This window comes from Teleopsis dalmanni, chromosome 1 (genome assembly GCF_002237135.1).
Source record: "Teleopsis dalmanni isolate 2A chromosome 1, ASM223713v2, whole genome shotgun sequence".
Taxonomy (NCBI): Eukaryota; Metazoa; Arthropoda; class Insecta; order Diptera; family Diopsidae; genus Teleopsis; species Teleopsis dalmanni.
Window position 1 is genome coordinate 74,321,913 of NC_051846.1, and position 13,925 is coordinate 74,335,837.

The 13,925-nt window shown below is 28.6% G+C and overlaps 1 protein-coding gene across 1 annotated transcript; it reads left to right on the forward strand.

Annotated features, from left to right (window-relative positions):
• The first annotated feature begins 3,824 nt into the window (after window positions 1-3,824).
• On the forward strand, window positions 3,825-7,139 carry LOC119683226 (glutactin-like). The gene is made up of 7 exons (XM_038096897.1): window positions 3,825-4,202; window positions 4,274-4,429; window positions 4,487-4,804; window positions 4,861-5,236; window positions 6,158-6,354; window positions 6,419-6,932; window positions 7,037-7,139. The coding sequence occupies exons 1-7, from the start codon at window positions 3,825-3,827 to the stop codon at window positions 7,117-7,119; spliced, it is 2,022 nt and encodes a 673-aa protein (XP_037952825.1). The 3' UTR covers window positions 7,120-7,139.
• The last annotated feature ends 6,786 nt before the right edge of the window (window positions 7,140-13,925 follow it).

Below are 13,925 nucleotides of genomic sequence, written 5' to 3' on the forward strand. Positions count from 1 at the left end.
ATTTTTGTTTAAACAATATTTATAAATATGAGTAATTCCAATTGCAAAAAAAAAAAAATTATTTAACGTTTCATGAGTGCATTTAATGTATTTCTCAAATATTGTATTATTATTTTTTTGATTTGTATTTTGTTTAAATATGTTTTTTTTTAAATATATTTTTTTCTTATATGGATTTTTTTCGACTCTTGGTTAATTTTTTGTACAAATGAAATTTAAATTTAAGAAACCACTTCAGTTTTTCTTTTGTTTTAATTTAGTACTATCAAATTAATTTTAGTTTTAAGCTGGATTTAAAATATTAAATTTAATAATTATACATAAAAAATGCGCATAATTATAAATAGATTTAATTCTTGTGGACAATTAAAAATACATTTCCTTACGCATTTTTTATATAAATAATTTCCGAATTATATATACCAATACAACTGCATTAACTGTTATATTACAATATAATATATATTTTAACCTCGTAAAAGTTCACAATGTATGAATTGAGTTTTTCATTAATGTTCAACCATTTTCACTTTCATAACAAAAGATCGATTGTCCTTTGTTTAGATAAAATTAAAGGAAATGATAAAATTAAAAAATGAATTTAATACACAAAATGAAAAATGTATTTTTTTATTTAAAAATGGATTTAAATTGCGGCATAATCGAAAAGAATGATATGAAGCTTATTGGAAGTATTTTTCTATATTATTTAACCATCCACAGCGCTTAAACACTGGTACTGTTGTTACTAATTGTAGATTAGGTTTTCTATTAAAAGATATGTTTTTTAATACAAAGATGCTATGTTAAATACCACGATCATTTTATTTAGTCATATGAAGATATATAAATTATTCACTTTTCATAAGCTTCTTCCGTTAATATCTTGTTCACACAGCAAATCATAATTTTGTTTGTCATTTTTGTAGTTGCATCCGTAAAAGAAAACGCCGAATCGTGGGACAATATTTTTTGTTTTTGTTTTTGTTTTATTTTAAGAGAGGCTCAGTATTGTTACACAATTTTATTATTGCAAATTACGAATTTAATTTTGTACAAATTAAAATTCAATCGGATTGTAATTACAACTAGATTTAGTTATGAAGCAAGCCGACTGTGTTTTAAATGATCATTTCGTAGACACGATCATTTTGAGTAAACACGATCTAGATACACATTGAAAAATGCCTAGTTTGGTGTTGTCTATAAATTAGTGGAATAATGGAACAGTATTTCTTTAAAAACGAAGAGAATCTTAATGGCGCCAGGCATAAAGCCATAACAACGATTCATTTTTCTATGTGCGGGTAAACATGCTTTGAACGGATATTGGGTTGAACAAAAGTAAGTATTGCCTTCAAAAATGGAGTTGTGACATACCCTATTATAATGTGCGATTTACGGCAGTTAGAGTAAATAGAAGTCATTGATATATACGGATAAGTTTTCACCAATAAACACATTGAGGGCGTCAGTACTGAGAGTTGGCTTAATATATTCGAATATTTTAGGGAAACTTGATGTATGATAATTCTCTTCCTTAGGTGATTCTAAAACTAATCAATCAATTAAATCACAATTAATCAATTTAATTGTATTTGATCTCTGCTTATATTGTATACATCTTAAAAACACACTTTACCATATATAAATACAAATTTATATATGGAATAAATATAAATTTGTGTGTACATTATTAATTTATATAGAATTACTCTGATTTATAGAGTTACATAAATTAATATATTTTTTGTAAAAATTTTACCGGGTCAAGGTCGTTAAAAAGCTTATTAATAAATAGGTCGTATTAACAATTAATTATTAGTAATATTTAAAATTAAAATTAAATAAAATATAGATTTATTTATCGTTAGTGGTCAGAGCTTGAAATATTTGTAAACTATCGTCGGAATGTCAATCAAACAGTTGATTCTACTGTGAACAAGAGTTTTAAGTAGTGATTAGGGCACATTTTAGAGTTGATTTCTTAATAATACAATATAAGGGAAGATTTATACCTACGTTCAAAATTGTTCAAATAATATATATAGTTTATAAAGTACGATAACACTATCATTATATACATCACAATACAATAAATATGGAAAATAAATGGGATTCATGTATGAACCATGAAAATAGGCAACTCATTTTTGTGAGTTGAAAATATATAATATAGATGAGGTTATTCTTCTTTTGTATATATTAAAAATGTTGGCCCATACTTGTTTGCTGTCTGTTGCTTAAACATATGTAGGTTGATAGAATAAAAGAAGTCTAATTAATTAATTGATAATATCGGAGAATTGTAATCGTGACACCGACGTATATTTAAACTCTAGTATTTATAAAAGACATTTTGAATTTTTTGTTGCTTCCTAGTAGTGTAGATTTAATGCAGTCATTTTGATTTTAGATTCTATTTAGGTAGGTAGGTAGGTTATACCGGCTATCACAAGGGATCCATTTACGCCTATACGCCCATATACGCCCGTATAAATAAAAACTTAATGGTTAGAATTACTTAGAATCTTTGGCAAAGCTTATAATGCTATTCAGAGGGAGGTCTTGCAGTTTACCAAGATCCTCGAAAAAGAAACCCCCTAAAGTGATAAGGCGGCACCGCACATGTGCTAGACAGAAATAAAACAGATGGGAGGCATTTTCATCGTCCTCTCCCCAACTGTGATAGGTATGATTAAAAGGAAGATTTAGTCTTCTACCTAAAATGCAATGACCTGTAACACATTAGAACTATCTTTCTGTCACTATCTTATTAAGTTGAAAACGCGAATCTATCAATCTATTGTTAAGATTGGAGTATATCCAATATATGCATTACTGATTAATGAATTATGGCTGCTGGTTTATGAATTATGGTTAATGTTTAACAACTTTTTAATATTTAATTATTAACATATTTAATACTAATTCAAGGTACCTTAATTGCTAGTTAATCTCTTACTTTAAAAGAGCTAAAAATAATTTCACTATAAAATCAGAGACCTTAGCAATAAAATGAAATGGAAAGGCAATTTATCAATTTATTTGCATAAATAAAATCTATTTATTCCAGTCTGTGCAGAGGGCTAGGCTAAATGATTATCTTAAAGAATATTAATCACATGAGGATGGCAAAAAATTGTTCGTGCCAAGAAACAAAACCCAAACTGACTGAGATTCTATGTTAATTAATTTAAATTAGTTTTAAAACAATAAGCAAAAAATAGTGAAAATAAAACAGAAACAGAAATAAAAAATATGAATTAGCATAAAATCCAATCTGAATGCAAAATCACAACAGATAATTAAGAAATTTGTCAAGCTCTGATAAAATAACTGGCTCTCAAGCGAAGAGGCAGCATGACCTAAATCTGACAGCATATTGGAGTACGATTGAGAGTTACAAATCATCCAGCGCAAAGCTGTTGGACCGTAGGCGTTTTTCTTGAAGCGTTAAACTTTTGAAGAATGTTTTGCTTATCATGCTTCTGAGGTAGCTCTTCGTGGATTAGCACGTTTATGCATGGGAAGATACAGACAAACTCTTTGTTTATAAATATTAAATTGGCAAATAAACAAATTTCAATTTAATATCGAATTTGATTTAGGATTTGGTACAGATCAAGACTACTTAAAAATTCAGCAGATGCTCAGCTTATTAGAAACAAAAAAAAAAACATTTAATAAAACAAAAAGAAGAACTTTTAAGGCGTTGATCTATCGATCGATTGATAATTTAAATTTACATTAAAAGAAAGTTTTCTTTTTGAGTTTGGTTGGTGTTCTGTTTTTAGTGAACACTGAACTATAGTCGCGTTAAGATGGCTAAAATACAGCTCCTTAGTGTGCTGTTGGTGGTCCTTGTAGTCATCACAATTTTCTCAGCAATAAATGCTCAACAAAATCAACCCAATAAGAAGAAAAAGGGTAATCAAAATCAATTACAACAACAGCAACAAGTACGACCACGTCCTAAACCAACCGTTACGGACAATGGACAGTTACCGAGTCAAAATATTAAGAAAAAACCAAGTAAAAGTAAAAAACAAAAACCAAAAATAAAATATGTAATCAAAAATGTATCCAACCTGGGAAGCATACGTGGGCGAGTGTTAAAATCACAATTGACTGGTAAAAAAATAACTCAATTTGTGGATATACCATATGGCAGACCACCAGTTGGCAATTTACGATTTAAGGTAACATCGGAAACACAATAGATTTTGATATAACAATATATATGCTCTATTTACGCAATATGTTTATATAGCCCCCAGTGCCAACAGAGCCTTGGGATAATGTTTTAGATACATATAAATCACATCCTGGTTGCCCTTCGCTACAAATCATAAACAAGTTAAAGTCAACAAAGAAAAAGAACATAAATCTTGAAGATTGCTTAAGACTAACTGTTAGCACAAAATCGGTAAGTATGTCTTGCGCCCACATAGATAAACAAAATTAATTAACTGTTCATATACAGTCAACAGAGAATGCACCTGTAATGGTTTATATACATGGCGATTTCCTTTATGATGGCAGTAGCATGGAAGCTGCTCCAGGCTTTTTGTTGGAAGAGAATGTTGTATTGGTTTCCGTACGCTATCGGCTAGGACCATTTGGTTTTCTTTCTACTTTATCAGACGACATACCTGGCAATGTAGCAGTTCAAGATGTTATATTAGCATTAGAATGGGTACAGAAGTATATAAGTTCCTTTGGTGGTGATCCACAACGAGTAACACTTTTTGGACAAGTTGGTGGTGCAGCTTTGATAAATGTTCTGACAATGAGTCCAGCAGTAAGAAATTTGATTTCAGTTATAAATATGAATATAATTAGACCTTTCTATTTTAGGTACGTGATGGTCTATTCCATCAAGTAATATATCAATCTGGTTCTGCTCTTTCACCCGCTTTTATAACCGATAATCCCTTAACTGCTACACAAGATATAGCTAAGATAGCTGGTTGTAAAATTGTGAATACGGTCGATGCAATCAATAAGTGCATTCGGAAGCTGAATACTACAGCTTTATTAGATGCATTTAGTGCACATGGTGATGCTAAATCAGCATTGGGTATTGGGTCATATGGTGGAGTACAATTTGTTATAGGTGGTCCATCCGGTATTTTACCAGAGCATCCTGGCAAATTATTGACATCGAAAAAATACAAAGCATATCCTACAATTGGTGGATCTGTTAAGAATGCTGGAACATTTATTTTGAAAGGTGAGCTATAGATGATTCTATAATAATATTTTTAAATTTAAATAGTAGATGACTAGTAGAATAGTAGAACTTCATTTTGTTACTATGAGAAATGTAAATTTTTCGAACTAAAATTTTAGTTGAATTCGAATATTTCTATTATTCTATTAATAGATCTCTTATTATACCGCTTTTATATAAACACGGTTTTTAGTATGGATAATAGCAGAAATTATGTGACTAACTTTTAAAGAAAGTTACTAGAAACGTAATACCTACATAATTTGGAATCTGTTGCGATATGCTTTCAATAAAATTATTTTACAAATGTCACCCTTTTAGAGAAATCTATCGAATCTAAAAAAATCAAGCCTACCGATAAACTTAACAATATTTCTTGATTGAGGACTCTGGACTTTATTCAGTTTAATTTTCTGGCAACAAGTTAGATTAGGTTATACTAGTGATCCCAAGGGATGCACTTAGGCCTATAGGCCCATGGTGTTATTGTATAATTAAAAACTCAAGGATTAGAACCACTTAGAACCTTTGGCAAAGCTTATAGTGCTTTTCAGGGAGAGGTCTTGCAGTTTGTCAAGATCCTCGAAAAAGAAACCCCCTAAAGTAATAAGGGGGCGCTGCGCATGTGCTGAACAGAAACAACGCAGATGGGTAGTACTTTCTTCGTTCTCTTCACAACTACGACAGGTATGGTTGAAAGGCAGATTAAGTATCTTAGCATGGTTACCTAAAATACAATAGCTAGAAAAATAGTGTGTGATACAATCATGAGCAATCAAAATAGTTCAATGAAATCTAATGAGACCGTTTAAGTTAAGTGAAGTGGATTTTAGAAGAATTTCATTTTGTGTTTTGTTTGTAATATATACCTTGTTGTTTTATAGTGATTTGGAATTTAATATTATATAATCTTCTTTATAGATATTTATGTTGATAATTTCAATGAATCCATCATAGATGATAAATTAGATGGAAAGGGTTACATACAGTATATCATAACTCAAACGAATGGTCCTGATCCCACACTTGCTTGGCAGAAGTTTGCTAGAGATGAAATTTTCACTCCAGCTGAAATAAATAATGGAATGTTTTACACACTAATTCCTGGTTTAGTTGATGTACATATTATCTTTAACTTGTAGTTTAGAATTTTTGTGTAAATGTTTCATATCTTTTTTTCAGATGTGCAGCACAATTGCTTTTAAAAACCCTGTACTACTTTCGATGCAAGCTAATGCTCGCAAGCTGGCCAATAGCACATACTTATACACATTTGACTATGAAGGTGAATTGAATCGTTACTCCACACAGGAAGATGAAGAGGGTCTTATGCCCTTTGAATTGGGTGTCTCATTAACTGATGACAATCTGTATTTGTTCCCATGGCCAGGTTATAGTCATATCAATTCAAATAGAGATCTGAAAGTTGCAAAGCGTATGATAGCTTTGTGGACAAGTTTTGCTGCAACCGGAGTCCCAAAAGCACTTGGTATGCCAGAATGGCCCGCTATGACCGATGAAACTGGTCCATATTTGAAAATTGACAGAACCGTTACTATTGGTGATAATTATTTGGATGAATTTAATGTAGCAGCAAAAGACAATCAAATGGGTTACAATTTGGTAAATGAGGAGTTCTTCGATAGTTTGGTGGAAATAACAACAGATGATCAAAATAAAGAAACCAATTCCGAAGGTACGTAAGAAAAAAAATTATTAATTTAATTAAAGTAATGTATATAATTTTATTTTAAAAAGGGGAAAAAGATGAAGAGGAACATCATGAAGAAGAACAGCAAGAAGAAGGGGAAGATGATGATAATGACAGTGCAGAACACGAGAGAGGTGCAAAAATTATATTTACTGTGAAGAAAGTCATGTGAATCACTTGATACCATTTTAAAAGTTAGACAATTAAGGTAGAAAAAAATTCTTGAATAAATTATTTATTTATGTTTTTAGTTATATAAACATCAATACTAGAAAATATATATGTGAATGTTTTTTTTTTGTTTTGTTCTCTATATATTGCTCACATGTTTAACTTTCTCATTCAAGTTAACGCAATCGACAATAAAAAATCTGCCATTAATTTTGTGCTAAAACTGTGTCAGTTGAGTGCTTGAGGTCGTTATCATTTCTTCTGAAGCGAACTTAGCTAAATTAATTAAGTTAAATTATGTATTCTTTTCTTTTATGGAAAGTGATAGCACTCAGCACTTAAAATTATTAGAATAATTTAAAATATTAATTATGATAGAGTTAAGTTGTTAAAATATTTAAACATCTTATTAGTAAAATTATCTTAATACAGAGCACAGAGTTTCTGGGTTCTCATTGATTGTTTTTACTCGGATATATACAACAACTATTTAAACTTCAATATTTTTAATTAAAAATTATTTTTGTGGTATGACAAGAATTCTATTTCAAATAGAAAGTTTAAGTTACACATTGTATTAAGATAAGATAAGAGAAAGAACGGGGTACTAGCTTCCATTTGAGCAGAGCACTGCGATCATGATTGATGTTTTGTGCTTCAACAGACCCTAACTGAACAGAAGACATTCCGCCTTCCGGATGAAGGCTAAAATTTCGGCCGTTGAGGACCTCCTAATGTCGAAAGGGGAGAGCATACACATTGTATTAAGAGAATGATTAAATATTCTTTCCGCTTTCGCCTATTATAAACCAACCGTAGACTGACAGACAATATGCATCAATATCTATACAATATATTTATACAATAAGCGATCTACAATAAGCAGGTATACAGAAATGTTTTCTCCATATAGTAAAGTGAAATTAAATAGTATATAATATAAATAAATAAAATAATAATAATATATAATAAAAATATATATTAATAATATATAAAAATAATACATAATAATAATATATAATAATAATAATAATAATAATAATAATAATATGAAATAAAATAATAATTAAAATAATAGTTATCTATATAGTTGTAGAGAAGATTAAATATATAGCTAGGTTAAAATATATAGGTTAAAATATATAGCTGTAGTTAATGTGTTAATTCTAGTTTATAGAACAGTGTAAATGCAAGTTTTGTTTATGAAAAGACAACATAAATTGCCAAAACTCTAAATTTGAATAATCCAAATGGAATGTAAGTTGGGTTTGTGTCTTAATACGTAAGTTTACAGTCCAAATTTAACATTTGTAATTTAAAAATTATATGTGGATACTTATAAACAATAGATATTTCTAAAGATCACTGATGATAGATATTTGGCGATATACGAAAGAGCCATATGGATTCAATTAAAAATTTATTTCGGAAATCTATGATCCTGGGAACGGAATGAATGGCAGTCTGAGTACAATAACTTTGGTATTTTAAATCGAAGTCTACCTAATTAATATCTGCAGTATATATTAACTATCAGAAAACTTAAGATACAAAGGTATGATTCTCATGTCACACACTTAGAATGCCATTAAAATGTTAAAAACAGTCTCGACAAATTCTGAGCAAAGTTTAGGAGATAGTAAGTATGTTACAAAACCTGACAGTACCAGTACAACTGTACTTCATTTTAATGGCAATGAAGTGGCGGACGAATTGGTAAGGGAAACTAGTTTAAGGTAACGATATGGGCTAAAACCAATTCGTGCAGTCTGCCAAAATCTTTTCATGAATCTAATCAGAATGCACTTTACCAATTAAGCAAACCATAAGTGGTTTAACTGAGAAGGTTTCGGATATACCAAGTTTTTATTCGCAAACTACTCAGAGCAGAAGAGCGAATATGTTCTAAATCGAAAGAGATGGGACTTGCAAACAATTATTGTAGTGATAATTGGTCACTTTTAAGGAATATAGGAGAAGAATTATTCACAAAGAAATTTTTAATAAATCAAAGTGGGCAAACATCTATCTGGAAAAGAAAACGAAATTCTTTAGTAAATATGGATAGGGTAAATACAATAGTACATCAATAGACGTAGCGTCACGAAGAGATAATGTTTGAGCTCATCAAATACTACTATTAATTAATAATGGAAAACTTTATTAGATTAGAAATTGATGAACGATCTCAGCAAACAATAATTTTTTTATTGTATGAATATATACAATATAGACAACTTAGCCACGCTACTGATTTTTATGCTACTGATTGTTATATATGAAATTAGATTGTTATTAATCTTTTTATTAGCAATTTATGATATAAAGCTATGAAGATTTAAAGCACAAGTCTTGATATTCAGCAGACGTAGTAATGACAAATCAAATTATAAGACAATAGGGGACTACGATGTAATAGATAAATACAATCGAGTAATTAGGTTTCTTTATAACGAATATTGGAAAAATTCGAAGAATATAAAATTGTTTTGAAAAAGTAGCAATTATTAAACTTATAAAACTATTGACACATGGAACCATCTCTAAATCTACATTTAATGGAGTGTAGAGTATATACAAATGATCCAAAATTACCATCGAAGTAATTTTTATAGAACTACAAATTAAAAAATTGGTTGGACAAATTTTATTAGTTTATAAATATTCAGGCCTATTCTGAATCGCAAGGGAATGCGAGTTTGTTCGCTGTTCCCAATTCCCCTATTCTGAATAAATTTGGTATGTTCCCTGTTCCCAATTCCCCTATTCTGAATCGCATGCGAATGTGAGTTTTTTCCTAATTTTGCACAAATTCTCTCGCTACCAAATTGTTGGGGAGACAAGTTAAAAAAGTATAAAAAATAGTTTAATTTAATATAAAAGTAACTGAAAATGATCAGATTTTTGAATATATTTTAATAAAATTATTATTATAATAAAATTATTACAATTAATTTAATATTTTCAAAGTTTTATTTTTTGATTAGTTTTCCGAATATATTTTAATAAATTTAATATAACAAAATTTTCATTTAATATATTTTATTAAAATTATTATTTTAATAAAAGTATAACAAATTTGAAAAATTTAAATTTTTATTTATTTATTTTATTCACACGGGTTTTTTCCACTAATTAAAGTGTTAACTATTGTTTTTAAAACAATAGAAAAATGAAAGGAAACCAAATTCTGAAATAAGTGGATTCCTAGAATAAGTTAAAATAAGTTAAAACTGCAATTATGTTCAGGTAAAACATTGCTTCTTTTTTATTGTAAGATCTTTATAGGTATAAACTAGTATTAGTTCATTAATTTAAGCATGAAGGACATTTCTATCCTAATTATATAAAAAAAGTAAATTATAATTTACGCAAATTTTGTATAAAAGCAGTGAATGTTTGAAAATAAAGACATTGAAGAATTGATATCATAACGTAAGGTTGTTTTTTAATTAGTTTAAAAGAGAGTTAAAAATTTAGAATTTAGCATTTGGTTTATTTTGCTCATGCATAATTCTTTTTATATATTTATTTTACTCATTAAAATAAAAGTTTCTAATTGTTTATTATTTACTCATAAAATAACTTATATTTATTTCCGATAATTTGTGCAGCAAACAAATAATGCGATTTTTACATTTAAATCAACATATGATACGCAATTCTTTTCTTTGTTTTGCTCATTTTCTCACTTTTCGTCATTAAAAAGTGGCATGGTTGCCAAAATTTAACAAAACAAATTTGAAATTGTTGTTGTTCACGAAACTGCTGTCTCCCTAGCGATTCAGAATAAGGGAGCTGTGTGTTCGGGAACAGCGTGCGAATAGGGAGTTTTTTCGCTGGGAGTATTCAGAATAGGCCTGATTAATAAATGTCACCGCCAATAAATCCTTATTTGGTCGAGTAGTCGAGTACGTGATCCAAATTATCTTAGGTTTTTCTTCGAGAGTGGTGATTTCGAAAAATTTTTTATTTTGGGTGAACGTCTTAGATATACAATAAAAGAAAAAAAAATAATAAAATGCATACACCTATTAAAAATTAAATTGAAAGATACTTAACTTTAACTCCATATTTTATCTCTTTACTATAGCTCTTTCCATAGAATGTAACTACATTTTTTATTATATTTATTTTATTTTATTTTATGGTAATAATTCATTATTTAAATAAATTAAAAACAACTTCCTTAAAACTGTAAAAATGATTTATTTGACAGAATTAAACTGTCTCACGCCATCAACTTACAGTAAAATAATAATTAAATATGGAACCACAATTAAGTGCTCTACTGCCCTATTAGAACACCACAGAACAAAGAGAAATTTCGGAAAATAATTAATGTATTCAACGGAATTATGCCTTAGTCCAATAAAAAGCCAAACATGAGAATAGCTAATCCTACTAATGACGGTAAACAAAATCTGCTACTAGGCGTTTGGAATAAAACAAAATAATAGAAAATAGAAGAATAACTGAAAACAAATATTAAACTAAGAAATGTTAACAAAATTTAGAATAAATAAAGATTTAAATATTTACAATATTTCACTTAAAAATGAACATAAATAAATTTATGTTAACTTATGTATGAGTTTACGAAGTAGGTTTCGTAAATTTTCGAATATAACTTAAGTATCATTATATTTTTTAAATAAATATAAGATTATAGTAGAAGGAAATAACAGCTTGTTTCATCTATAAACTTTATTTAAATTAATAAATTATTGTTATTAGTTTTCTATTTAATACGTTTATGGTAGCAGTAAGGCAGTTATTGTTAATTAAAATCATATTAAGGAACTATTTTTGGCTAACAAGATACATTCCAAATTAAATAGGAGACTTTAAAAATAAGGATTTGTATGAGTGCCATCTATTGGCTATTATATGTATTAGTAATGTAGATCCCTAATTAATTTTTTTTTAAATTTTATGATATTGGAATTAAGAAAATCAGAATTATTGCGCTTAAAGCTTTTCAAGTAGGTTGCTATAATGCTTTTACCTGCTTTTTGTTTAAGAGTGCCATCTATAGGCTATTATATGAATTAGTAATGTAGATCCCTAACTAATTTTTTTTAACATTTTATGATATTGGATTTAAGAAAATCAGAATTATTGCGCTTAAAGCTTTTCCAGTACGTTGCTATAATGCTTTTACCTGGTTTTTGTTAACGAGTGCCATCTATTGTCTATTATATGTATTAGTAATGTAGATCAATAACTAATTTTTTTTAACATTTTATGATATTTGAATTAAGAAAATCAGAATTATTGCGCTTAAAGCTTTTCAAGTACGGTGGTATAATGCTTTTACCCGGTTTCAGCAGTTTTCCGAGAAGGTAAAATTCACAGTGTCCAATAAGGTGAATAGAGAATATAGTATAATGCATTTATTAAAATGCCTTCATAATCAGCAATTAAAAAAATTGCAAATTATTAGTTAATCTGTGGTGTGAATCGATATGTTATTTAATTTCCGCTTTGGTGGCAGAATTCCCGTTTCTATCCTAGTATCGTATCGGCATTGTTTTTTTACCCCACAGCCGATTATAAAAATCTAAGTTTTAAAACCAACTTGCACGATTTATAAAGAACATAATTAAGTTCTATGTTTCGGATGTCTGTCAGGCTTCCAAACGCCGGAACATTTCTAAAAAATATTGCTGTAAGAATATTAATATGAATGTATTGTTATGGAGTATTAGTTCCTCTGTTGAGGCAGTTTCTGAGCATTGTCTAGCTGATTCACTCGCAATTTAATTTCTTTGTAGTACTCAGTGTCTTCGAATACAGATTAATGATATTATGTATTGGTAACTCACTGTTCTCAATTCCGTTATATATTTTTTTTATTAGCTTTTCCGTAGATCATGCGTTTATAACAATTATTTTAATATAATTTTTTTTCAGAAAATATCCGTATTTGTAATTCAAATAAGGATACTTTTAGATATGTTTTATATAGGTAGCAGTTGAAAGTTCACATTTTATCTTTTAGTGCGATGTGATATATGGTTTATTCATTATAACTCAATAAGTAAAGTAATCATTAGTTGTAATTATTGAAATGATTGAAAGCCGTGACTCTTATCTCACCAGTCAGATGAAACTTCATATGAACGTTTTAGGTGTAATTCTAGACCGACTACTATAAGATAATTTAGGTCAGCGATAGCTGCGCAATTGAATATAAAAAACGGTTTCAGCCAGGAATTTTCTATATAAATGTGATGAAAATAACAACCTGATTAATACATATAATAATTTTAATCTTCTTATCATATGTTCTCATATGCTCTATGTATTTTTAATCAAGGCTACAGATGGTTATTATATATTGGGTATCATGAAACAGTGAAATCTTTGAAAACTGGAAGAGATTAACAAAATAATAAAAATTAGTTTAACAAAATTAAAATAATGACTTTAATTTTTCATTTTTAATAATTTGATAATTTCATACTAATGATACTTTTACGGCTGCCCTCGTTTATTTAATATGCAAATTTTATGTGGAAATAAAATAAAATAAAATTTGCTATAAACATAGAATCGAAATGATCACAACTATATTTAAAAACAAATTAGTAACAAAATAGAGGAAATCATGATCGAAGAAGCTGAAACTGACGACCACAAGTGAATGGCAGGTTAAAAGTTAAAGTTTACCTGCTTGATTATAGGTTCAATGGAGCTTATTTGGCAGCTGTAGAAAATTTACAATTCAAAATACCAATGATCAATAAAAAACGGTTTAGTATATATGTACATATATAAAAAATAAAATATGTAAAAGCATAA

Excerpts from the sequence above, each read along its gene's own strand:
- LOC119683226 (XM_038096897.1), top strand. The coding sequence starts at position 3,825 with ATGGCTAAAATACAGCTCCTTAGTGTGCTGTTGGTGGTCCTTGTAGTC. Across the intron at positions 5,237-6,157 it reads TGGAACATTTATTTTGAAAG|ATATTTATGTTGATAATTTC; the intron begins GTGAGCTATAGA and ends TCTTCTTTATAG. Across the intron at positions 6,933-7,036 it reads TAAAGAAACCAATTCCGAAG|AAGAAGGGGAAGATGATGAT; the intron begins GTACGTAAGAAA and ends AAGAACAGCAAG.